The sequence below is a fragment of the Sphaerodactylus townsendi genome, linkage group LG04, assembly GCF_021028975.2.
Source record: "Sphaerodactylus townsendi isolate TG3544 linkage group LG04, MPM_Stown_v2.3, whole genome shotgun sequence".
Lineage (NCBI taxonomy): Eukaryota > Metazoa > Chordata > Lepidosauria > Squamata > Sphaerodactylidae > Sphaerodactylus > Sphaerodactylus townsendi.
Genome location: NC_059428.1, coordinates 56,849,058 through 56,874,698, shown reverse-complemented (window position 1 = coordinate 56,874,698; position 25,641 = coordinate 56,849,058). Strand labels below are relative to the sequence as shown.

General features: G+C 40.2%; 1 protein-coding gene across 12 annotated transcripts in view; it reads left to right on the top strand.

Annotated features, from left to right (window-relative positions):
* Positions 1–25,641, top strand: part of ROBO2 (roundabout guidance receptor 2) — a 547,539-nt gene that overhangs the window by 482,248 nt on the left and 39,650 nt on the right. For 7 of the 12 annotated variants that reach the window (XM_048494575.1, XM_048494568.1, XM_048494566.1 and 4 more), the window contains 6 exons: positions 510–637; positions 3,628–3,909; positions 4,278–4,403; positions 6,276–6,432; positions 17,475–17,735; positions 21,897–22,108. In XM_048494575.1, the coding sequence (XP_048350532.1) occupies positions 510–637; positions 3,628–3,909; positions 4,278–4,403; positions 6,276–6,432; positions 17,475–17,735; positions 21,897–22,108 (1,166 nt within the window). The remainder of the gene's footprint in view (positions 1–509; positions 638–3,627; positions 3,910–4,277; positions 4,404–6,275; positions 6,433–17,474; positions 17,736–21,896; positions 22,109–25,641) is intronic. The other 5 variants (XM_048494577.1, XM_048494572.1, XM_048494576.1 and 2 more) reach the window with 1 other exon arrangement.

Below are 25,641 nucleotides of genomic sequence, written 5' to 3'. Positions count from 1 at the left end.
GCTTTTTTGAACTCTCCATTAATCCCACTCAAAGCTGGAGTGCTCAAAAGAAGGCCTAACAGCTTGTGGATGACAGACATATATTTGGGATGCAGGAAGTGAAGGAATAGTAGCCCAGAGTCCTGGAAATGGCTGATACAGAACAGTCACTTTGAGTGATTGTTTCCTCGAGGTGCCAATTTATCATTTATTCATAGTTTAGTATTCTTCAATTGTACAGCCTTTTCTTGTTTTAAGACAGACAAAAGACTTCATTGGGATTTTAGCAGACTTGCAAGTGACGTTTTATCCCATTTCCACAAACAGTGCTGATTAGTATAAAGCCCCAATTAACCTGCTGTACCTTGTTACCTCACAGCACATTTCAAACTTTGAATATGAAAAAATTGCAAAATCTTAGAAACTATGTGTTTCATACAGTATCCCAGGGGGAAAATGTATAAAATCTGTTCAGTTATAATTACAAGGAGTTTCCACACAGACATATTTTATCTTTCTTTTTTCATCAGTCGACCAGGGCTATTAAATGCAGGTGACCCCAGTTATCCATGGCTTGCAGACTCATGGCCTGCTACCAGCCTGCCAGTCAACAACAGTACTAGTGGACCAAATGATCTTGGGAATTTTGGCCGTGGAGGTGGGTATTTCATAAAAAAATTGTCAAATATGATATTGTGTCCCAAATGCATTTTGAAAACCTCCTCAGTCATGTAAAGGGTTTGTTTGGATGACAATTGTCACATACACACACACACACACACACAGAGAGAGAGAGAGAGAGAGAGAGAGAGAGAGAAATATATATATATATAAAAGAGTTCAAGTGTTGGAATTAGTGTTTCCATTCTACCAAATGACACAGCCTCTGTCCATGAGACTTCTGAGAGCCACCAAAACACCTGGACGGAGTTTCCTCTGGAGTGCCCCAATGCTTTTAAAATGAAAGGAGAAAAAATACTGAAAAGCCAGTTAATGATTGAGAAGCCAACAGAAATAATAGTTTGGGTGTTTCATGCAAATTTTGGCTGAAGTCCTTCCTGGATTTTATGCTTACAAAAACAGTGTAAATCTAATAGAGGGCCACACTGGGTCAGGGTTCTCCCAATCTGGTTCACTTCCACATAGCCATACATAGGGTTACCAGACCCCTCCTGCTACCCAGTGGGAAATGAAGAGAGGCAGGGACTTGGAGTTGTGGCTGCCAGCAACAGCGTGAAATCTGGAAGTGATATCATGCCTCTCTAGGTATCAACAGAAACTCTATGGTAAAGCAACAGAATTATTGTTGATTCCTACAGAGAAGTACGATGTCTAGAGAGGACAGTGATATTTTTCTTAATTGTTTCTCCTGTTGGTAACAGTGCCCAACCACATTCCATTTTGTTAAGGATCAGAATTCCATAAGTAAAGTCTCAGATTCCTAAAAATGATAGCATAAACAGGATCTAGGCCTCTTTTTTTCCTCTCTCTCTCTCTGAGGCCTTTCTTTTACCCCAACCGGGCCTAATGGGAGCTAAAAAAAATGGTGGCTGAAAGAAGAGATTTCTCTTGCATTGGGAAACAAATTTATAACTGTATTCTCATGATATGACCTCAGTCCCTTCCCATGCTCATTTTTAAAACCATTACAAAGTCTGGGAAGCTGATCCTGAGGATCTCTTGCATGTTGCCCTCCCCCTTCAGTTGCATCATGAGTTTAACGAATGAATGTCAAGACAATCTATTGGACAAAAGTGGCTGAATTACACATAATTTATACTGCAAGCTAGATTTCAGCTTTTTACCTCTGTAGTTTTACCTTGCTTCAAGAATATTTTTAAAGGGTGTCAAAATATGGTGATCTCAAGGATTACAGCTTGAAGAACTCATTAAAGGATGTGAACGTAACTTTTAAAGTTCATTAAACCTCCTTCTAGTAGTTGGCTGCATAAATATTAATACATGCATTCACTGAAATGTCTCTGATTCAATTTTTAAAACTCCACACTTCTGTGCATTTATCCTTTTGCAACTAATGTTTTCATTAGTTAGGAAGATTAATTTCTTGAAGTGTCAGAGACTGTCACTGTGAGGATATATGGTGCAGCCTTCAGTACTCCAAAAGATTAAAATTATTAATTTATCTATATGACTGGTGGTGGGGGGGTGTTCAAGAAGCAGCACATGAACAAATTGCAGGATCTCAGGTTAAATACCTTTATTATTTATTTGATTTCGCTATAATATAAGGACCCGTTTTTCAGTTTTTAGGCAGATGTGTAGCGGCAGTGGGGACATCCGGGGTGGCTTGTCCCGGGCACTACCATTGGCGTCATGTGTCGGGGTGGGGCAAAGTGGGCGTGCGAGGGGGTGTGCGGGCAGCTCATGCCCCTGGCACAGTTTCACCTCCCTTCATCACTGTTTTTGGGTTTAAGTTTTTGGTGTTAACCTTCAAAGATCTAAATGGTCTGAGACCATCCTATCTGCAGGACCACTTCTTCCAATACAACCCCCAGAGAGCATTATGTTGGCTGGAAGCAACCTGCTGGTGATTCCTGGCTTAAGAAGTGTCCAGCAGTTCTTAACCAGAACCAGAGCTTTCTCACTTCTGGCCCTGGCCTAGTGGAACTTGCTTTCAACTAAAACCCAAGCTCTGCGGGTTCTGGCTCAATTCCTCAGGGCCTGTAAGATGAAGATGTGCCACCCAGTTTGTGGTTGAGGCAGTAATCGTGACATCATTGCTGGCATCGCTAACCCTACTATTCTTATTTGTTTTTACTTATGTAGCTGTTTTTGTTTGGTTTCTTTTATTTTGTTTTCCTTATGTCCCTCCCTCCTTGGTTGGTCATTCTGGGAACTATGAATGATTGAAATAACTGGGAGTGCTGAGGGACATTTTAACCAATGGGATTTTAACTAATTTATTACTTTAAACTGATTGTGTCAGCTGTCCTCAGCCCAGCTTCAGTCAGTTATAAATTAATAAAATAAATAGTTAACTTTATCAATATAATTTATGGTTAATTTTAGTAACTTTTTATGCCTCCTACATTTTTGATACATTCCAAAATTATTTATTCCTTATTCTTTTTTTTCTTTACTATCAGCAAGAAATGTTAACTTCAAAAATCAAACCAGATAAAGTGCTGTGTAAAAAAAAAAAACCTTAAAAAATTAATGAGATTTTTAGAAAAGAATAATCTGAGAAGGGGCAGTGCTCATTTGAATTGTTCTGTACAACAATCACAAGATGTGTGTGATGGTGACAGATGCAGGAGAAACAGAGGAAGATGGTTTATTTTTGTAAAGTCATAAAGTCATTCTTTTCATCATTTCCCCAGAGTACAATTTCATTGGTTCTGACATGAAATGAACAATTGAAAACATTCTTTAGGACAGAAATATTCCAAACTTTCACAGCTGAAGGCATGAAGGAAAGATGGTTTTAGGCAGTGAAATGTGAAGGACAAGTAGAAAGTTTGTCACAGATGCTTATACCAAGGCAACGGTTGTTTATCATCTTCCCTTCATTGACTCATGAACTCTGAAATGCAAACATGACACATTTCTTTTTTCATATTGAAACCTTGGTAGTTTTGGGTTTCTTGTGCACTGATGATTTGTTTCATTCCCATATTTTCATCGCAGATGTGCTGCCTCCGGTGCCAGGCCAAGCAGATAAAACTGCCACAATACTTTCTGACGGAGCCATTTACAGCAGCATTGACTTCACGACCAAAAGTAGTTACAACAGTTCCAGCCAAATAACACAGGCTACACCATATGCCACAACACAAATATTGCATTCAAACAGCATCCATGAATTGGCAGTTGATTTACCGGATCCCCAGTGGAAAAGTTCAGTTCAACAAAAAAGTGACCTAATGGGATTTGGTTACTCTTTACCTGATCAAAGCAAAGGCAACAATGGTGATTCCTTCTCTTAGTTTTCTTATAAGAACTGTTTCTGAGAATATTCTGTGCATGATTTACATTCAAGTTCCTTCTCCTATGTTCCTGTCTCCCTTATTTATTTGATAGTATACCTAGCATGCATTCAGTACTTTTGCATATGCCTCACACTGTATTATGCTATAATCTCAGTCCCTTAATCTTTTGCTAACATACAGCATATCTGTTTCCTCATGTCTACTGCCATGTCTACTGCCAAGAATATACTAGGTTAAATATTTTCCACAGTCCAACTACATCAGCTGTCTATCAGCTAACTGCATGTTGTGCATGTGCTATAAACTAATCACATGATGGCACTGTGACCTTTGCCCTTTAACCCTTAGCCTTACTTTACATTCCTGACTACCGATTGGCTGAGGGATTGTCTAGTAGAATGCCCCACAACCAGTCACAGGATTTCAGCACCACCAGCTCTCACAACAGCTCAGAAAGAAGTGGCAGCCTCTCAGGTTGGTTTCAATAAAATGTGTGTAAGGAGTTTTTGTGTTTGTAAACAGCTTTCTTTATATTCCCAATAATAACCTTGAAGGCATGATCACTACACTAAGAGCCAGTGCTCAGATATTGTGATGTCCCTTTCCATTTAGAGTTCTGTGAATATGTCGCCTTGACTTGGATAAAAGAAAAATGTCTGGGCGTCTTATTTGCCATAACTGAACAAGAAACCCATTTACAGATAATAAGAAAATATTTGTAGCCTTTGTACTCTGTGTTTTTCAGCATGATTGGAAATCTTATTGTGTAACATTTTCACTGTTCTGGCGCAGTACTGACTTTATTCATAAATCAATCTTGTTTTTATAGCACTGACTTTCTCTGTGGAGCTTCATGATGAGGTTAATATTTTTGCTGTATTATTATTGCCGCCACCACCTCTCCAATCCTGTGAGGCTTCATGATACCTCGATTGTGTATCAAGAAATCTGTTCCTGGTAATATACTGGAATTGGAAGAAAAATGTTCTTATGATAGTGGCAGGTTAAATAGTTTGAAAGCTGTATACAAACATAAACTATAGGTATTACGCTGCATGCTGTATTGTAATGATCATAACACTTCGCTGGGAAATAGTTCAACTAGCATTAGAAGTAGTTGCAAACAATTTGTTTGTACTATGCAAAATGATGCTAATAATACACTTTAATCATCTGATCTAGAGTCACTAATTAATAACCTTGCTTTTTCTGTACTAATTCCTTTTGTTTCAACTCTTCTCCCTTCTTTTCCCGAATCTCTTACCACTCAAGACCATTTTCATCTTTCTGTTCCTCTCTCCTACTCAAATGACCCCCTTTTGATTGCTTACACACCTGCCCTTGGTTGCTTCCTTCTTCCTTGGCCTGAACTTAATAGCATGAGTCTCACACCGTTTATCAGAATTGTCCTTAAATTCGCCTGTATTTTTCAATGTTTTGGCTTAGATCCCATTGAACGAATCTTCACTGATTGGTCAGGAATTTTCACCAATTCCGTCACCAGCAGCATACATCTGACTACCCCCAGTAGTTTTCCTTGGAGGGTTCCCCACCTTCCAAAAACAATATTTTGGTAAATTTTGATGGGATGCAAGCTTATATCTTGTTTCTGGAGTACTTGTTAGATGCCTTGTTTGTTGGCCCTGTCCTCTTCCAGTTGTGTGCAAGACATTTTTTTTATTTTAGAAGAAATCACTACATCATATGAGTTTACTATATCATCAAGGAGAGCTTATCAATACTTTTGAAATGTTACATCGTATTACTGTTCCACTGAGAAATCAGTTACATTAATATTTGAACAACTGTTTTTGCCCTTGTGAGTAAAACAAGAGACATCATTTCAAAAAGTAATGTTTTTAGTTGTGTGCTTAACAACTCTTTTCCAGAGAGAGAGAGAGAGAGAGAGAGAGAGAGAATTATGCAAAATATTATTATAAATACATTGAGATCTGCCATCTGAAAGAATTTTCTGCAGTCTATTATTTTTTTCAACAATGGTTGCATGTATACTTAAAGCAGAAATGAATAAATCAATAAATATAGTTTTTATACACCAAGTACATTTTAACATCTTCAGCTTCTGCTTCATTGTGGCTAGGCTATATGAAGTGTGTGAAATAAAAAGAAGTAATTCTGGGCAATTATACAGACTATTTTCACTCCATTCCACCCTATTATTATTTATAACCTAGTGACAACTATAACATATTACTGCTGATGTTGCTAAGATAAAAATAGTCTCTTCTTTCTTTTTTGAGCATGCCATCTGGAATCAGCACTCTTTCAGGAAATGTAAATAACCAACTTTGTTCTTCATACGCCTATAATGTTTCTTGATTTCAGGTGGGAAAGGAGGGAAGAAAAAGAAAAACAAAAATACTTCGAAGCCACAGAAAAATAATGGCTCTAACTGGGCCAACATCCCTCTCCCACCCCCTCCAGTACAGCCACTGCCAGGCACAGAGCTAGAGCACTATGGGGTTGATCAGCAAGAAACAGGGTAATGTTTTGTTTTTCTTTCTCTTTGGATGTAACTTGAAATTCAGTAGTGTCATACATGTTATTAAGTACCAATCCGTTTCTGGCATTTTAGAATGAGTTTAGAATATATGCATTAGAGTGTGTGAAGCTAGTGGTCTCTTAGTGCCTGTCAGCACATTAGTTTATTATACATCTTATTGCACACACATACACACACACATTATATGTAACATAATTAATTGTTTTATAATTATAGTTTACTATTAACACTCCCACATTGTTTTCAATAAGAGTCAACCATTTTTTTAAATTGCATTAATAATCTATTTTTCATACAGGGCTGTACAACTGCCTAATCAGGCAGCCTAATCCAAAGAGGGGGATAGATCCATGGTGGCTGGGCACAGTACTGCCACGCTACCTTCAAAGAGGTGCTTTGCAGTACAGCCTCCAAGAAAAAAAGGAGAAAAACCCATTGGCTGAAGAAAAGTCCCATACCACCTTGTACCTTTTTGGTGGCATAAGTGCATTCAGAAAAAAGAGTGTTAACAGGCCCCAAGGGCACTGGAAATTGGCCCTGGGAACACCTACAGAATATCCCCATCCATACCACCATGGGTTCCTGCATCAGAGGAGTATCAGTGTTGAGCCTTCTGTGGCACCTGTAACACTGCCCCTGCATCAGTGTCCATGCCCATTTGGACAATGCAAGGGGCACTGGTGCCAGCACAGGGGTCATACAGCTTCCAGTGCAGCTTCACCCCTCTCCCTTTGGATTGCACAGTTGAACTTTGACCCTAAGGCTCATTACGCACATGCAGAATAATGCACTTTCAAACTGCTTTCAGTGCTCTTTGAAGCTGTGTGGAATAGCAAAATCCACTTGCAAACAGTTGTGAAAGTGGTTTGAAAATGCATTATTTTGCGTGTGCGGATGGGGCCTAAGACTCAGAATTGGGAGCTCTTTATCAGGGCCTACAGGTGGAAGGTTGAAATCTCAGAAATGCCATCTAGCTGCATTCCTGACAGTCTATTGAAGGATTCCTGTGCATAAATAACTTCTGCATATTAGAGAGGGAAGACAATAACCTGATATGAATGCTTGAGCTATATTTTACATTATACATTTTACATTGTTAATTTCCATTTTTTTAAAATAACTACTGTGATAAATAGCTCATTTCTTCAAAGCCACACAAATGTGGTTCCACATGTTCACAAATAACTTGCTATATGTGTCTTAGTGGTGTGTGGAAATCCTGCCACTGCTATTCAATGGCACATCACAAAGCCCTGCTCCATGACATTATCAGATCCTGTGCCATGTGATTTAGAGTATGCGATGGTGGGAGCCTTGAAAGTTTACTGATGTGCCCACAGCAGCAGTTTGGATCAGACTTTTGTGAACAGCATTTATACCTTCAGCTCTGCTTCACTAATTGAAACCTGTCTCCTCATACTTTTACTAGAACTTTAAAGGAAAAAAGATGGGTTTGCAAAGGAGCTTTTCTCCTAGGGCAGCCCCATCCACTACAGTCTGCGGTGCTGTAACTGCATCTGATCACCACTCCCAAAGAGGCTTCCCGGTGACGTGGAAAAGGCAAAAAGCCTCCCCACCTCCAAGAAGCCTCAATGGGCTGCACTGCACTTACCCCAGCCAAAAGGCTGGCCTAACTGCAGGCTGCAATGCTGGCAAAGGCTGGGAGGGAGCTGACCAACATCAGAACTTCCCCTGCCCCTGGCCCACCCCTGCTATGCCAGCAGTGAAAATGCAGGGGTGCTGCCGAACTGTCCTGTGCCGCATCCTACCACCAGGGGAGGGCAGCAGCGACCACATGGCAATGGTTTCAGCCATCCACCAGGGGAAGTACCCTGGAGGGCAAATCTGCCAGTGCAACAGACAGGAGTTCATCAAGTGATAGTGATGATAGTCCAAAGGTTATAGAGAGAACTGAGCGAATAAGTCAAAAAGCCAACAGCAGGAGGGAAAAAAACTGCAGCCAGAGGAAATGCCTTCTATGTCTCTGCACCAATGCACAGAGCATGGGAAATAAACAAGATGAATTCAAACTCCTAACGCAGCAAAACAAATATGATATTTATCATTGAAACCTGCTGGGATGAATCTCATTATTGGAAAATAAGAATTGAAGAGAAACAGATCAAATAGGAGAGGAGTAGCATTATACGTAAAAGATTATTACAGTTGTGAGCAGTTCCATGACTTAAATACTGCAAACCAGGTTGAGAGCATTTGGATAGAAATGAAGGGGGAGAGAAACAGCACTGATCTCTAATATAGACCCCCATGCCAGTCTGAAGAGAAGGATGATGCATTCTTGGAACAGATGACCAAACTTTCAAAAAGGAAAGCAGTAGTAGTCATAGGAGATCTCAACTATTCGGATATTTGTTGGGAGTCAAATTCTTCCATGACAATCAGGTCCAACAAATTTCTCACTTGCCTTGCAGACAGCTTCATAGGCTAGAAGGTGGAAGAAGCAACAAGGGAAACGGCTATTTCAGATCTGCTCCTAACCAGTAATGATGACCTGATTAGTGGAGTGGAAGTGGTAGAATCCTTAGGTGGAAGTGATCATGTTCTTCTGGAGTTTGTTAACCAGTGGAAAGGGGATGTTAAGTGTAATCATACACACATTCTAGATTTTAAGAAAGCAGAAAGGAGAAACCGGGTTTGTTCCCTTGCTCTGCTGCTTGAGCTGTGAGCTCTCTCAGCCCCACCTACCTCACAGGGTGTTTGTTGTGAGGGGGGGAAGGGAAAGGAGTTTGTAAGCCCCTTTGAGTCTCCATACAGGAGAGAAAGGGGCATATAAATCCAACTCTTTGTCTTCTTCTTAGGAATCTACTGGGTGTGATCCCGTGGTCAAAAATAGTAAAAGAAAAGGGAGTGCATAATGGCTGGGAATTCCTTAAAAGGGAGTTTTTGAGGCCACAATTTCAAACAGTTCCAATGAAGAGGAAAAATGGGAGGTGTCTAAGGAAACCTGGTTGGCTGTCTAAAGAACTTTCAGCTGAGCTAAGATTTTAAAAAGACATGTAAAAAAATGGAAAAGGGGGGAAATCACCAAAGAGGAATTCAAACAAATAACCAGGATGTGTAGAGAGAAAGTCAGAAAAGCTAACGCTCACAATGAGCTGAGGCTTGCCAGAGAGTTTGAAAACAACAAAAAATACTTTTTTGGTTATGTCCATAGTAAAAGGAAGAAAAAAAAGGTAGGATAGAATCAGTGCATGGAGAAGATGGCAACATGTTAACAGGGGATGGAGAAAAGGCAGAACTACTCAACAGCTTCTTTGCCTCAGTCTTTTCTCAAAAAGGAAATGGTGCGCATCCAGAAGAAAATGAAACAGAAGATACAGTAGGATAAATTAAGCCCAGAATAAATAAAGAGTTAATGCAGGAACACCTGGCGACTTTAAACAAATTCAGATCTCCAGGTTCTAATGAGCTACATCCCAGAGTAGTAAAAGAACTAGCAGAAGTAATCTCAGAACCACTTGCTATAATTTTTGAGAAGTCCCAGTGAACTGGAGGAGGGCTAGTGTTATCTCCATCTTCAAAAAGAGGAAAAAGGAGGACCCTAATAATTACCATCCAGTCAGCCTGACATCAATACCAGGAAAGATTCTGGAGCAGATCATTAAACAGATGGTCTGCCAGCACTTAGAAGGGAATACTGTGATCACAAAAAGTCAGCATGAGTTTCTGAAAAACAAGTCATGCCAGACTGATCTTATCTCTTTTTTTGATAGGATTATTCCGCATGGGCCAAAAACAGCAGTGTGAAAACGTTGTGAAAACAGTATAAACCCTTTTACACCGTTTTAAACCCTTTTGCACCATTTTCACACTGTTTTCACACTGCTGTTTTTGACCCATGCGGAATCAGCCATAAACAAGCTTGGTAGATGAAGGGAATGCTGTGAACATAACATACCTTGATTTTAGTTAAACTTTTGACAAGGTGCCCCATAATATTCTCTCAAATAAGCTAGTGAAATGTGGACCAGACAATGCCACTATTAGAAGGATTTGTAATTGGTTGACTGACTGAACTCAAAGGGCTCATCAATGGCTCATCTTTATCCTTGAAAGAAATGACTAGTGGGGTGCCACAAGGTTCTGTCATGGGCCCAGGGCAAGAGGATGCCCCCATCAGCTCCCCCTCGGTCCCCTCCCCCTTACCTTTTTCTGCCAGCAAAGCAACTGGAAAACCTTTTTTCAGCCTGCTTCTTTGCCACCTGAAGAAGCAGCCTGGCTGGGGTGGGGGAAGGGGGAGGAGTTGGGCCTCCTGTCATGTCAGTGAATTTCGGGAAGGAGGAGGGGCATGGCTGGGCCTCAGCCTGGCATGTGCACATCACACCAAGGCCCAGCTACACCCTTCCTCTTTCCTGAAAGTGTCAGGGGCGATTTTTGTGCCCCCCTACATGACTCCCACGGGGGCAGCTGGGGTGTTTGTCCCCAGATGACCCTGTGGCAGCTACACCACTGGGTCAGAACCTTAGGCCCTAAAACTACTGTTTTCTTGTCACATGGCTGGAAAAAGATATCTGCCTGAAGTCTCCGAGAGCTGCTGTAGACAAAAAATGGTTGTGTGGAGGTAATGATAAGGCTGCTTCATATGATCACTTAGTAATCATGATAATTAGCATTATGGAACAGTCTATTCTGTTACTTAGTTAATATTATACATTGGGACTATTCTCAGTTAATTTCTTATGACCACACATCATGATGACCATTGGTCAAAAATCCATGATAGCTTGCTGATCTTCTGTCTGGAGAGACTTCCATTGCTGCTGGCATTCAGGTTCTTATGTTGCTCTTGTTTTCATCTTTACACTTAGGTCTTTTAGAATATGTAGCTGTTTGCTGTAAAGGTGGTGATGAAAGTTCTTTTGGGAAGAGGATTACATCTGTTGCTGAATAGATTCCTCTACCAAATGTTATAACTGGTTCTCTAACCTCTAAAATAAAGTATTGAGATTAACTTAAAGAAAGGAGATTCTTTATACAAAAAGTAAGAGACAAAGGTTGAATCAGTGCATTCTGCCAAGGCTCATTAAAGGTTGCATCCAGCATAGCCTTCTTCACAATGTCCCTTTTGAAGAGGGATAATTCAGTAAATAATTCAGTAGCAAAGCTAAACAGGTATTCTTGGTGTCCACCAGTCCACAGCCATACAGTGCATTTGTTGTGTATATCTGCTGAAGCTTTATTTTTATTTTATTATGTTTTATTCAATTTATTTGCTGCCCTCTGCCTTGCAGGCTCAGGGCAACTTCTAACATATAAAATACATAATTAAAGCAATATATCTTGATCCTATAAAAGCCTTTGATAGCAATAAAACTTTCAAAAGTGCTTTAAAATATTTTCTTGTATGTTAGATGTGATGGCAAGATTAAGTTGCTAGTAAATTTGTTTTATCTTATTTCAATATGCAATTAAAGAAATATCCTATTTAATATACGTTGCACTTACACACAAGTGTATACACAAAAGTGTCAAAAATCTTTTGGCTTTCACTCATATGTATTCTAGCTGAACTTATTAAAGTGGGACATTTTAAATTTGTTGGATATATAGACACAGGCTGTGTAATTTGAATTGTAAAAGCCATGTAAATAGAGACAGCCTCGCAGGAAACAAGAGGGATTTTTGTTTTTGCTTTTTGTTTGTGTTTGGTTTGGTTTTTTGTAATGTACCTAATCAAAATCTTGGCTAAAGTTGTTTGTTAACATCAGGAAAGTAATCAAATTGAGTGAAATTCCTCTGTCTGGAGCCAACTAAGTCACATCTGGATTCCCCACATCATTAGTACACCACAGCAGGGGTCCCCAATGGGGTGTCTGTGGGTACCATGGTGCCCAATAATACTGTCCTAAAGCCCACCAGATGTTTTTAGGAAGTAAGCAGGGCCAGGTAAGACTTTTGCCCAGTAAGACTTCTGGTTGGCTATTGAAAATTTGACTGGCTGTGCAGATTTTTAGAAATATTGTTTTGGTAGCAGCTGTCACCACAGCACAAGGATATTCACTTTGTAATTGAAGGTAAGCTGGCTGGCTCTGCCTTCTGTGGCTGACTCTGCCTCATGTGGCAGCCATTTTGTAGTTGTGCTCATGACATTGTGTCAGAATTCCAAAGGTCTCCAAAACAGAAAGGTTGGGAACTCCAGGTCTACAACTGTACTCAGATTTCAGTTTCGATTTTTCCGTACTGTCTCTAAGATTTACTTCAAGGTAGAGGCAGTGAGAAAAGTGAATGCAACATAGTTCCCTCCTCTGCAAAGAGTAAAGAAAAGAGTGTGAGATTTGCTGGCTGGGCATGCCAATGAGAACACATGCATAATGTAAGGAATGACATGGGAGGTCTAATTCTGTATAATAAGGAGTTCTACTTGCTGAGCCATTCCAGATGATTTAGGACTATTTATCTGTGAGCAGGGCTGAAGTGGTCATTAGTTCGTTTTTTTAAACAAAATTGAATCATTGCAGTGAAAAGGAGGTATGAACCAGGCCTTCCCATACCTTATCTCATTATGCTCCACAGCGTGAAACATTTAATTTTCCAAGTAAAGTTTGCAGGCTCCTTACCAGGAAGTGGATTTATATCCATAATATCACATTTCAGTATCTTTTTCTGTGTGTGTGTATTTGAGTGACACTTTAGTTTAAAAGGGAAACATATGGATATTTGCAACTTCTCCCCTCCTCTATTGGCATAATATTTTGAGAGACAGGTCTCCTCATTCAAAGGGTTCTCCCTCCTGTGGCTACATTAAATTAATCTATGCTCAATTGAAGAAGTCATTTCTCACACAGTTCAGTGTGAAAAAAAGTGTTTGAACCTGCTCCTTTTGCAATTCCATGAAATAGGTCTCAAACCAAATATTTGCTTGTTAATGAAAGACCCTACATTTTTTTAAAGAGAAGCTTTTGTCTTGAGAGCATTTAAGAATTGTGCCAGTATACAAAGAAAGAAGAGAAAATTTAGTTCAAATAGTTATTAATTATACCTCTTCTTCCTCACAACAAACTGAAAACTGCACTTTAACGTATTGCTGTTCAGCTAAGATAATTGAGCAATAACAGACAAATAACATCCATATGTTTCTAAGACACATTGATAAATAAGACAGGTAAAATTGATGCATTATCTGTAGAAAAACCTTTGTGATACAGGTCTTGGCTTCTCAGTTGTGTACAGTATCTATTATTTGACTGTGAGAATTACGTTTGTCACCAAGACAACAGTGGTTATTTAAAGCTAAGCAATCAGTGATGATGACAGCATATTTTCAAGTTTCACACAACTCAGGCTTAGCTTTTGCTGTTTGTCTTTCGAATTACACTTCCCAGTTATTTATAATGTCATGTTGATAATGGAAGCAGTTTTCCCATGTACATCTTTACAAAATGCAAACTAACCTTGAAAAGCCAGATTCTTTGCAAGGAAAAAATGACAGTGTACATAGGATTCAAACTTTGCAAATTTATTCTAAGTTTAGTTTGATGTAAAAATAACAGGGGAGCATTTATTTGTGTTATTAATAGGTCACAGAAATACAGTCTCAATATTTCATAGCAGTTTAATGAACACTTGATACTCAGATAGGTCACTGTGGGGGCCTAAATTCAGGAGGATAGTCATATTGGTCTTCAGTAGAAGACCTAGATTTGAGTCCAGTAGCACCTTAGAAACACAAGATTTTTAGGGTGTATGTTTTTGAGAGTCAAAACTTCCTTTGTCAGATACCAGTAGGAATAGATACACCTGAGTCCATCTATCCCAGTCTGAAGATGAGAGGGGTGTTGCAAAGAAGGTAGTCAGACTACAAAGGTGCAAAATGTAACCAACTGGATTAGAGCAGGGGATAAATGCTTAGGGGCAGAAAGTTTGCATCTGCAATAGGATAAGACTCCTATGTCCCTATTCAGCTCTGCTGATATTCAGCCCTGTGGTTATGAATTTGTGAATGAACTCAAGTTTAGCAGTCTTATATTGTAATCTCCCTTTGAAGCTTCTCTGTTTGAAGGTTAACATTCTTGGGTTAGCAGTGGAATGTTCTATAGAATTAAAATATTCTCCCATAGGTTTTTCAGTGTTGTGATTTTTAATGCCAGGTTTATGTAAGTTAATTCTTTTGTGTAGGGACTGGCATTTGTTTCACTGGCATTGCTGACACTTCAAGGTGTATGTAACAAGGGAGCCGCAGAAATGAATGAATCGGAAATAGTGTGCCTGGTGTTGTTAGGTCTGGTGATTGTGTTGTCAGAGTGAATATGGGGCAGAGTTGGTATGTTACTTTATTGCAGACACTTGACTCAAAGTGTGTCCATGTTACGAAGAACTTTATTGTGAGTGAGAAGTTGTTAAAGATTAGCAGGCTGACTGTGGGCAAGAAAAGGTTTGCCTCCCAATGCTTGTCCAACATAGGATGCAGATCATTTATGTTGCACTGAACCAGTTGTAGCTGGTGACCCCTGGTGGTGTTCTGTTGTTTTGTCTGGGCCTCTCTTGTAGCAGGTTATCCTTTGCTATCATTCTGGCTTTGCTGATCTGTTCCCTTACTACATCAGGTAGGTATTTTGTAGATCATGCAGGTGAAAACCCCTGTCTGAGGGATCAGAAGAGATACAGCTATAGCATAGAACTTGGTTGTAGACAGTAAGTTATTTGGTGCATTTAGGATGGTGTCTGGAGGTGTGTAGATATGTGTGGCAATCAGGAAAGGCAGCAGGAAAAGAAGACTTAACATGAGATGGATTGATTCTATAAAGCAACTTATGGCCCTCAGTTTGCAAGACCTGAGCAAGGCTGTTAATGATAGGACGATTTGGAGGACATTGACTCAAAATGATGCCATGAGCCAGAAGCAATTTGACAACACTAAACACCCACACACTGGTTTCAAGTTTTAGGTGTTTTTAATGTTTCCACCATGTATTTGTACATTAGTGGCTAGAAAATGTACTTGAATGCATGAAACTGCCTTATATGGAGTCAAACAATTGATCTGTCAAGGTCAGTACTGTCTACTCAAACAGCAGCCCTCCAGAGTCTTTCACATCACCTACTGCTTGGTCCTTTAAACTGGAGATGGCAGGGATCAAACCTGGGACCTTTTGCATAACAAGCAGGTATTCTACCATTGAGCAGTGACCCCTTCATACATCCTGTGTGGACTGATTCATAATTAGGCTGATGGTGAGGTGGAAGTTGCTGAACGTCTGGTGAACCAGGCTACTTTTTCAGCCAGCTGCTTTTTGCAGTGGGGGGCACTGCAGGGGGCCCCCGAGGTCCAGCCACTTCTAGGAAGGAGGAGGGGTGTAACAGGGGGGAACGAGGTCCAGCCATGCCCTCCTCCTTCCCAGAAGTGTGGGGGTGATTTTTCTGCCCCTTCACGTGACTCCCACGGGGGTACCCAGGGAATTTGTCCCTGGATGTCTCTGTGGCAGCTAGGCCTATGCACTGATAGCATATGGTCTGAGAACAGAGTCCATGTATCTAGACACTCCTATGCTTAAACAATAGGATGTCTTGGATTTTTGGGCTTGTATATTTTGGACAGATCTGCTCCTGTATGTGCATGGGTAATTTCTTCATAACCCTGATTAATTTTTAGAATTTCTGTCTGAAGATAGTTGTAAAAAGTAGAATTGGGGAGTTGTTTTTCAGTCTCCATAGTATAGTATGATTTGTCCATGATGGTAACTGCTACTCTTCTGTCTCCAGTATATCTGAGAGAAGAAATGGGAAGGTCACCAGCACTGTGCCTTTCACTGCATGGCAATGTGTGGCCTTCATGTTGGCTTTCACTTCCTATATACAACAGGATCAAAGCATAGCTTGAAAACATTACCAGGCAGGCTGCCCTTTGTTTCCTTCCATATATTTACAGTTGATTGTTCTTCATTATATGTTAGAATTGAAGGTAACAGTGGTGTCCTACAGAAACCAATTTTAAAGGCTCCTCAAAGCAGGAAGAAAATGACAAGCAACTGGACTGAAGCCATCCATCCAGTTCTCTCATCCATAAAGTTTCACAGCCATTTACCAATAGTTAACGTTGTGGCCCTACATAGTTGCACAATGTGTACGTCTGGTTGACATAAATTGTGTAAATAGAATATTAATCCTCCTATAGATTTTTTCTCTTTGCCATAATTTGCATAGAATTTAGCTTCTGAAGGACAGCCACCAACAAATCAGAATATCTTGGGATTGTGAATCTTTTTTTTAAACATTGTTGCTATTGATAATGGATATTTTGGCGTATATGTGCTCACAAACATATAGTGTCATCCTGGGGGTGCTTATTTAACTGATTGGACCACCTGGAATCTGTGCCCAGCCAAATTTCTATGAAAATCTGTGGTCCTGGAGAAGTTAAACTGATTTCATAGCTGAATTCCACTGTGCTAAGCAGTCTTTTACTTTTTTGTTAAGTCAACACCCAACGTTAAAATAGTTACTTAATAATTCAGTGCAACATACTTTCACAAAAATTTACCTTTGATTGGATAACCAGTAACAAAGGCATTGAAGAATGTATAAGTTTTTCAAGTGCTGCTATCATTTTTTTTCCAGACAACATTTGACTTAAGTGACTGTAGTCCATCAATTACCTTGGCAGTGGCTAAGTTTTTGGAAAACATTTTAAATACCAATATTTAAATGTCTAAATGTAAATTATCTGCAATTTATGCCATTAAAGGTTAAACTGAACTGAACTGACTTAAGTGATTGTTTGAAACTATTGCCTTAAACAGCAACAGAAAGCATAGTAAATTAGTCTTTTTGGCTGTTCTCTTGCAGAATCTGAAATTTTACATTTTATCTAACAATGATGTAGGTTAGGCTCCTTTTACTTTATATATGTAAAAAATAAAATGAAAAATTGCTGTTGTCCCTGACAAAACAGAACTAGTTTGGGTATTGTTATTTATGTCACTTTGATTTTGTCCATATTTTATAATTGCTGAGATGTCATACCCTAGATATAAGATCCTAAACTTGACGCATTTGTATTTCAGGTATGACAGTGATGGCTGGTGCCCACCTTTACCAGTTCAAACGTACCTGCATCAGGGTATGGAGGATGAACTTGAAGAAGAAGATGACAGAGTTCCTACACCTCCCGTCCGAGGAGTTGCCTCTTCCCCAGCAATTTCCTTTGGGCAGCAATCTACTGCAACACTCACCCCATCTCCACGTGAGGAGATGCAACCTATGCTTCAAGCCCATCTTGATGAACTGACAAGGGCTTATCAGTTTGATATAGCAAAGCAAACATGGTAAATGTGACAAACCCAGATGAAAACACCAGAAGCCATAATGTGAGAGTATAAAATTTAGGATAGGGTGTATCAAGACTTTTACATTTATGTAGCTTGGAGATTTTGGCCATGAAGGATTCTATTACCTTTAAAGCAGTGAGTGGCTGAGGAGCCACGTGTAGCTCTTTGAGTATAGCACTTCAAAGTACTGTTACCAAATGTGGCTCTGTCCCATGTTTCAGGAAAGTGGGGTTGATAGGGCTTACGATAGGTAGGTGGTTTTCACCTTGATACAGCCACTGTTGGAGGAATGGATAATCTGCAAGCCTCCCTAAAGGTGCAAACATCATTCCATACTTGGAAGTAAATGTGATACTTTTGCTAATGGCAATTGTGAATGTGGCTGTCATGAGCCAGAGAACAAATAACACTGCTAAAGGGATAGGATAGGACAGAGCAGAACAGGGACCTGTCAAGTGGCCATAATTTGACTCAAGGAAGGGTTCTCTGTTTAAAAAAATCTGTTCTGTAGAAGATGCATGTTCAACATCTACATTAGCGCTCTGCACAGAATATGGCCTATGGAAACATTCCAGGAGACAATGCTGGGGTGGAAGCCAACTATGGTCTGCTCTACCCCCAGCCACATCTATGAAATGCTGGCAGAGCCAATGGGGGCAAAGGACCACTGACATTGTGGAGGGCTGTGGCAGCTGCTCACCAGCAGTTTTGCCCTTCTACCAGGATTAAGTATCCCAGGGAGGTCAAATCTGCTGGTGTAAGGCCCTGCTGCCTCCACAACTCCCTTTGCCTCATGGATTGGGCTTTAGCCAGAGGTGTATCAGTTGGAAATGGTGCCCAGAGACAACCCGCTTGCCATCCCTGCAGGCCAGCTCCTGCTTTCCCCAGGGCCTGGGGAGTGCAGAAGCCAAGCTAGGCTGAAGGGAACCTGGGAGGGCAGAGCGCCGCTGCCACCCACCACAGAGCTCCCCCCTGCGTCCCTGGAGGCCGGCTCCTTCTCTCCTCAGTGAGGGCAGAAGCCAGTGTGCAGGGAGTCTACGAGGGGGGCGGGGCACCACAAAGAGCAGCTTAGGCACACACCGTTTTGTCATGTGGCGGGTGTCTGGCAGCCCCTCCCATGTGACCTAAAGGCATGCGTCCGGGGACATGGGTGTTCCCATGTCTCTATGGTGGTATACCCCTGGCTATAGCTGCTTAAAATGTGTTTAACACAATAGACAAGCTAAGCTAAATTTTATTTTAAGCTGTATACACTAAAACATATTCCAGTGTGTAATTGTGTTACTGTGTTGCTGCAAAAACACTTGGACATAGAATAATGTTGTTGTAATCTTTCTACCATGTTGAATCAGAGTAAAACAAATCAACAAGGAAGATCCTCAAGACACTCTGTAACACAAATTGTCTCAATACTCTTTCTTTTTCATTTTGTATTCACTTTTTTACTGAGTTAATAGAGAACCAATATAGTGGAACCATTTCATGGGTTGAAATTGAACTCCCCAACTCCACAGAATAGCACAGAAAATCACTGGCTTTCAATCATCTAGAGCTATCCTTTAAAAATTATAAACCTCAGCAAAACAAGAAATGAATGAAAATGCTAAGTAAATCTATTGGCTGAGTGGCATAATGCCAATGGAGAAAAATGGACAGATTTCATAACATACAGAGGCCAAGTCTTACATTGCAAGAGTTATTTTAGGTTTTAAAAGTTCAAGCATATTCTCTGCTGATGCCAAAGCCAACTGTTATCCTTGGACATGTTTCAATACACCAACCCCGTTTGCAAGCTGCAACCAATCAACGGGGTGCTTAGGCCACTTCCTGCATGGGAGAGAGTTCGTTTATGTAACAAGCCAGAAGCCCAAACCATCAGCTAATTCAGGTCTAGGTTAAATGTATAATTGTGCCAGGCAGGACACAGATGCATGGCCTGGCATGCTTTCAGCCTGTACATTGCAGCTGCTATGCTTCCTGTGGCGGCATACAAAGTGCAGGTGCAACTTTTGATGACAGTTAACATCATGAATCTCATTATGTAATTCATGCTTTTTAGATCGGGAATTGCACACCCAATATATATATATGATAAACTGTTTGCCTTGACATCATTATGTCTTAATTGAGCCTAAACATGCACTTCTGTTAATCTAAAAATATTCCTTATACATAGCACTGCATTTACCATTCATATTACCTCTTTTACACTAGCAGTGGCAAGATATGATAAAACTAACCATATTTACTGCACCAACACGTCTCATATTCTGGAGAGGCCTTATTTGGAAAAAAACACACTTCCCCAAAATATAGCTTTGAGCAGTGGAAACAAGTCTTTTCTAATGGTATAATATGTCATATAAAACCATTCAGTTTGTAACATGTGATGTTTTGATGATGCTGGAAATAAATTGCATGTTCAAGAGTACATTCATTCCAATCCCTATAATTAATTTCAAAAGGTCATAGGCAACAGAAATTCAGCCATATTAGTGAAGAAATAAGGTTTTCATTCAGAATCACTACAACATTTTTCTTTAGAATTTTACGTTTGTTCTTAAAATGTCTTTGGAGGATCATAGCCAAGAAATCTGCCACTTAGAAAAAACTGGCTTTGAAACTGCTTAATACGATTAATGATTCCAAAATTTGGTTCTTCTCCACATACAGATTCAGAGGCCTGGGTAAATCAGATTTTGTTTACTTCCCACAAATGGGGATTATTTACCTGGATTAATTTGTGGTGTAGTGTCCCAGTTTGCAAGTAGTGATGTCATTCATGGAGAGCCAGAGTTTACTTGAATTTATACAAGAAGAGATTGGGAAAATGCGGACTGTTGGATCAGATCAGTGGACCATCTAATCTGGCATCCTGTTTCATAGTGGCAAAGCTTTTGCCCTGGAGGGCTACCAAGACGTAGAGTCCTTCCTTTGATGCATAACAAAGGCCCTTAGAATGGAATCCTAGTAATGGCATAGGCATCTCCTTCCCAGCCTGGAAGGCTTAAATTCACTAGTCTTGGTTAAAATTCCTTGTCTGCCTTGTACATTATCTGTTGAGTCCACCCTCTGATGAACCCCCTTTGATCTTTTGTCAGCTGACTGTGTCATGTGGGACCTCATATATTACCAACCAGCATATGCATCACACATAGTAAAATTTATTATTTTTATGTAGCAATTTTGTTCTTCCAAAGCGGAAGCCTATGTTGACTTTTTTGATGTCCGTGTGATCTGTAACAAAATGGATTCACCAGTTTGGGTCAAGTATTGAAATATTAAATTAGTATATACATGCCCCAAGTATGACAGTTTCCATTTTTTTTAAAAGAAGATCTTAAATTCAGCTAAGGGCAGTGAAAATTGTATTCCTTTTGAACTTTTTATCTGAGCTGACTTTGGGGGGGTCTCATAAATGCCTCCAAAATATACTTAGAAATTCATCTCTGTTGCTTCTGGAACCATCAAATTTATAGCATAGTTTTAAGGATAAAATACACAGCCTTAATGTTCCCTGAAATGTATTGTCCTTCAGTTATCACATAACATGGTAGAAACCATTGCTATACATTATTGGATATTTGGAAGTAGTCACATGTGTAGTGGTTAAGAGCAGGTAGATTCCAATCTGGAGAACACAGTTTGATTCCCCACTGTCTCCTGAGTGGCAGAGGCTTATCTGGTGAACCAGATGTGTTTCTGGGCTCCTACATTCCTGCTGGGTGACCTTGGGCTACCTCACAAGGTATCTGTTGTGGGGAGAGGAAGGGAAAGGAGCTTGTAAGCCGCTTTGAGTCCCCTTGCAAGAGGGAAAGGTGGGATATAAATCCAAAACTCCACTTCTTTTTCAGAGCATTCAACACATCCCATGGGAGTAAAGTTTTATTTCTTTACAACACAGCCATTTCAATCTCTCTGGTGTTAATGCTATGTAGACAATTAGTAAAACCAACAGGGTACAAACTTGCCAAAGCACCTTTAGTACCATTGATGGCAATCTAAGTATTGAATTAAGGGCTTAAATTTCACCCACTGATATCTATTAGACTTTAGCATTCAACACTGAATAGGTTGTATTTCTTAAGGGGGGGGGGGGTGTTAATGCTGTGATCCTCCCAGAGGTTAATTGCATGTTTTTATTTCCTTTTGTCTCAGGCACATTCAAAGTACTGTACAGGCACCTCAGACTCCTGTTCCACCATTAGGATATGTGTCTGGGACTCTAATATCAGAATTGGAAACAGATATTCCCGAGGATGATGATGATGATGATACTGAAGAGGAGGCTATAGAAATCACAAGGCCACTGAGAGGACTAGAGCATACTCCAGGATCCAGCATGGACAATCTAGACAGCTCTGTGACAGGTAGGCAAATGGAACAAATAGTGAAACCCTATTATGAAAGCGTAAAATAAGTCATAAATAGACTGTTTGAGCACATTTTATTCTGCTCTATTTCTGTTGCATTTAAAATGTGTTAATATTAAGCACAAAAGTTAAAGAAGGATTTGAAAATGTGTTTGCTTTGCAGCAAATTGATAAGAAAATTCATGAATTTTAAAAAGCTTTAAAGACTTGAAAGAAAACTCAATTATATCCCAGCTTTCAAGGAAAGTTCACTGTACTGCAGAAGTAAGTCTATTGCACAGAACAGGGAAAGAGAAAAAGAAACTTAACTTAAAAATAATATATTTTGTACTTTAGGAACAATAGAAAAAACCAACGTCTATTTAAAAATTCTGTTTTTATTGGGGAGAGGCTGTATAAAAATGATGAATTCAAGGAAGTAAAAAGATTTTTTTTCTGAGTAACTGAAACATTTGGACACTGAATTAAGATACTTATAATGGTGATGTGTTTCTTTTGTGCTGTTTTCATATTGCTCGATTTAATCATTGTATCATTTTAGACAATGCCATTTTATTAATTGAATACTATTTTGTCTTACTGTTCCTTATTTATTTATTTATTTATTTATTTATTTATTTATTTATTTATTTATTTATTGAATTTTACTCCTGGCATGTCTTAACAAAGCTAGATGAACGATCATCTGAGTCAGACTTGAAAAATATAAACCTGCTGATAACCTCTGAATTGGAAATAAAATCACTCTGGGTGGAAGACTGGCAGCCATTCTGTCTTGTGGCAAAGTGCTGTTGTGGCATGAATATCATGATTTTATTCCTAGGCCTCAGCAGACCCTCAATTCAATTGATGTTGGACTTGTACTTAATGTTCTGTATCTAGGTTGAGTGTGGTCTATTGAAGCCCAAGCATGCATGGTCTATATAGCTCATTAAAAATATTGTACATCTTTTCAGTCGTTGAACTTTATGGGATAATACTAATTTCTGAATATATCTTCAGGATATTTCTGTTCACTGAAGATGTATTAAATGCAGTGCCACTTGATTCCTTTGCCTTGCAAGTTGTCTTGAGCATTTCATGCCCTTATCTAAACACTGCAGCTCTGAAAACTTGCTACAGTTTCCAATTTTCAGAGGTGAGAATATGAAAGTAATGAAGCATCAATACCTCTGATTTTCTGCCTTTCTTCTGCTTGAATTAAAGAGGTGCTGCTTTATCCCACTTTCCAGTTTCTTTCCCCTTGCCTTGGGACCAGACTGCTTGCCAAGCTAATTAAGATTTAAAAACTGTAACTCTCCTGCTGGGTTTGAAATTCAGACCCAACTGGAAGCTTGAAGAGTTACAAGGTTAAATCTTTGAATTTTGAAAATTAACTTATTATACAATTATGCTAAACTACTTTCCCAAATTTCCAGCATAATCTCATTCAGACTTCAATCCTGCATCTTTTTGCATATCTCTTTAATTACTCTGAAGCTTCACTTACAATGATACATTTTACGGTTTTACAGGCATAGGTTTTACAATGACAATACTGTAAAAAAATCTGTCTATAGTATATGGCCTTTTAAAATATATATTAATATACCACAACTATAGCTAGCTTTTTAAAAATGGCCTATTTGCACATTTATATTTTTACAACTCACTTTTATTCTGATATTTCTAATACTGTGTAGCAGTGATGCTTACAACTTCTGCTATTATATGAATTCTGAACACATGCAGACTCTAACAAAGGCCGTTTCCGCACGGGCATTTAATGGCGGCCTGGAGACGGCAAAAACGCCGTCTCCAGGCCGCCATTCGCACAGGGGGCAAAGCTGCATCGCAGCAACGCCGCCTGATCGCTGCGAAGCCAGCGTTTCCCCAGTGCGCTCGGAAGCGCACTTGTTGGGGAAACGCCGCCTTGAAGCCGCTGCCAAGCGAACGGCAGTGGCTTCAAGACGCCCCCCCCCCGGCACTTACCTTGTCCCCGGGCCTCCAGCGCGTCGCTGAGGCCTGGGGACACGCCCCCTGCCCTGCGCCCCCCTGCCCAGTGCTCCGCGCCGCCGGCGTCCCGGCTCTTTCCAGGACCGTCCATGCGGACAGTCCCAGCGTCGTCGGGTCGGCACAAAATGCGCCGACCTAGCCGCTTTCGCCTCCATGTGGAAACGGCCATAGTAATGTTTTTAATGTTGGGTACTTCGTTATTGCACGAAAGTTCATTACATGTTTGGGGGCAACATATCAATTATGTTAACCTTAATGTTGGGTCAAGTTATCTCCAAGAAAGTAAAAATAGTATCCACTTACATTACTTAACTTGCTGGCAGAAGGTTCCACGCGTGACAAGTGTAGTCCCTTCTTTAGAAGTTCTTGACATGTCTATCAGTTGTTCAAAGATTTTAATCCTGAGGGAGAGCCTTTTTTAAAAAAATTGCTGCTGTTCCACGCTGTTCAAGAAAATAATAGGCAAATCCAAGAGTATCACAGGATCCTGTTGCAAGAAAAGATCTTTTCCATACCCCTTGCTCTTTGTATCAAGCAGAAAGCAATCTGTCTGTTATGTGTCATTCACCCAACACAACTCTTCCTTACCTCCACTGGAGTAACCCATGGTAGCATAACAGTGGCAGGGTGGGGGGTATGACGTCCCGAGCAGACCTGTGGCGGAGGTGTGGCCTGGCCATGGAAAAGGCATGGTGGGGGCATTCCAGGGCAGGGGCAGGCATTGCTGCAGCAAGGTCACAGGGCACACGTGCACCCTGGGCGTAATTTCTCCTCGCTCCGCCTCGAGCATAAACCAAGTGCAGAAGCACTACCCTTGACCAGGATGGATTTTGAAGTTTAGGATAGTGATCTTCAACATGATGTCTGTAGGCATGGAACTCAAAATCTGTTTGCTATTGCCCTCTAGCTGTAGTAGAACAGGACCTTAAATGCAACAAAACAAGCTTACAGAGACTAGGGAAGTACCAAACTCTTCTGGGACAGGTGTATTACAGCTATGTGCCCTTGACTTGGCCACAAGCACAGGTCTCGGCAGCCTTGTACTATGACTACACATTGCAATCTGCAGGGACCATGTATGGTTTGTTTGTTACTTAACATAAATTAATACCACAGCCTCCTAAGATATCTCTCAACTTTTCATTGGCTAACAATAAAAATTCAAAATAGCATATGCCACACTACACACACCCCAATAGTTTTACTCTTACACATTCTAAAAGTGAAATTGGAGTGCCAAACTTGTATCCTTGCAAAGTGGTACCCTTGTACTGAATATAATTTTCCATGTTGTCTTTCCATTTGCCTATTGACAGGCAAAACTCAAGACCAGTTCCTACACATTTCCTAGGTCTTGGATCACTCCTACAGTTGTTATGTCTTTATTACATCTAATTCTTTTTCTAAGGAGTTCAGAGCTGCTGACATGGTTCTGTCCTGGCAAAGCAGTATTCAGGGTCAAATTTGCAAAAACTGAAAATCTGTGACTTTTTTCAGAGCCATGTGGATAGCATGACTCAGTGCTTGCGTTACTG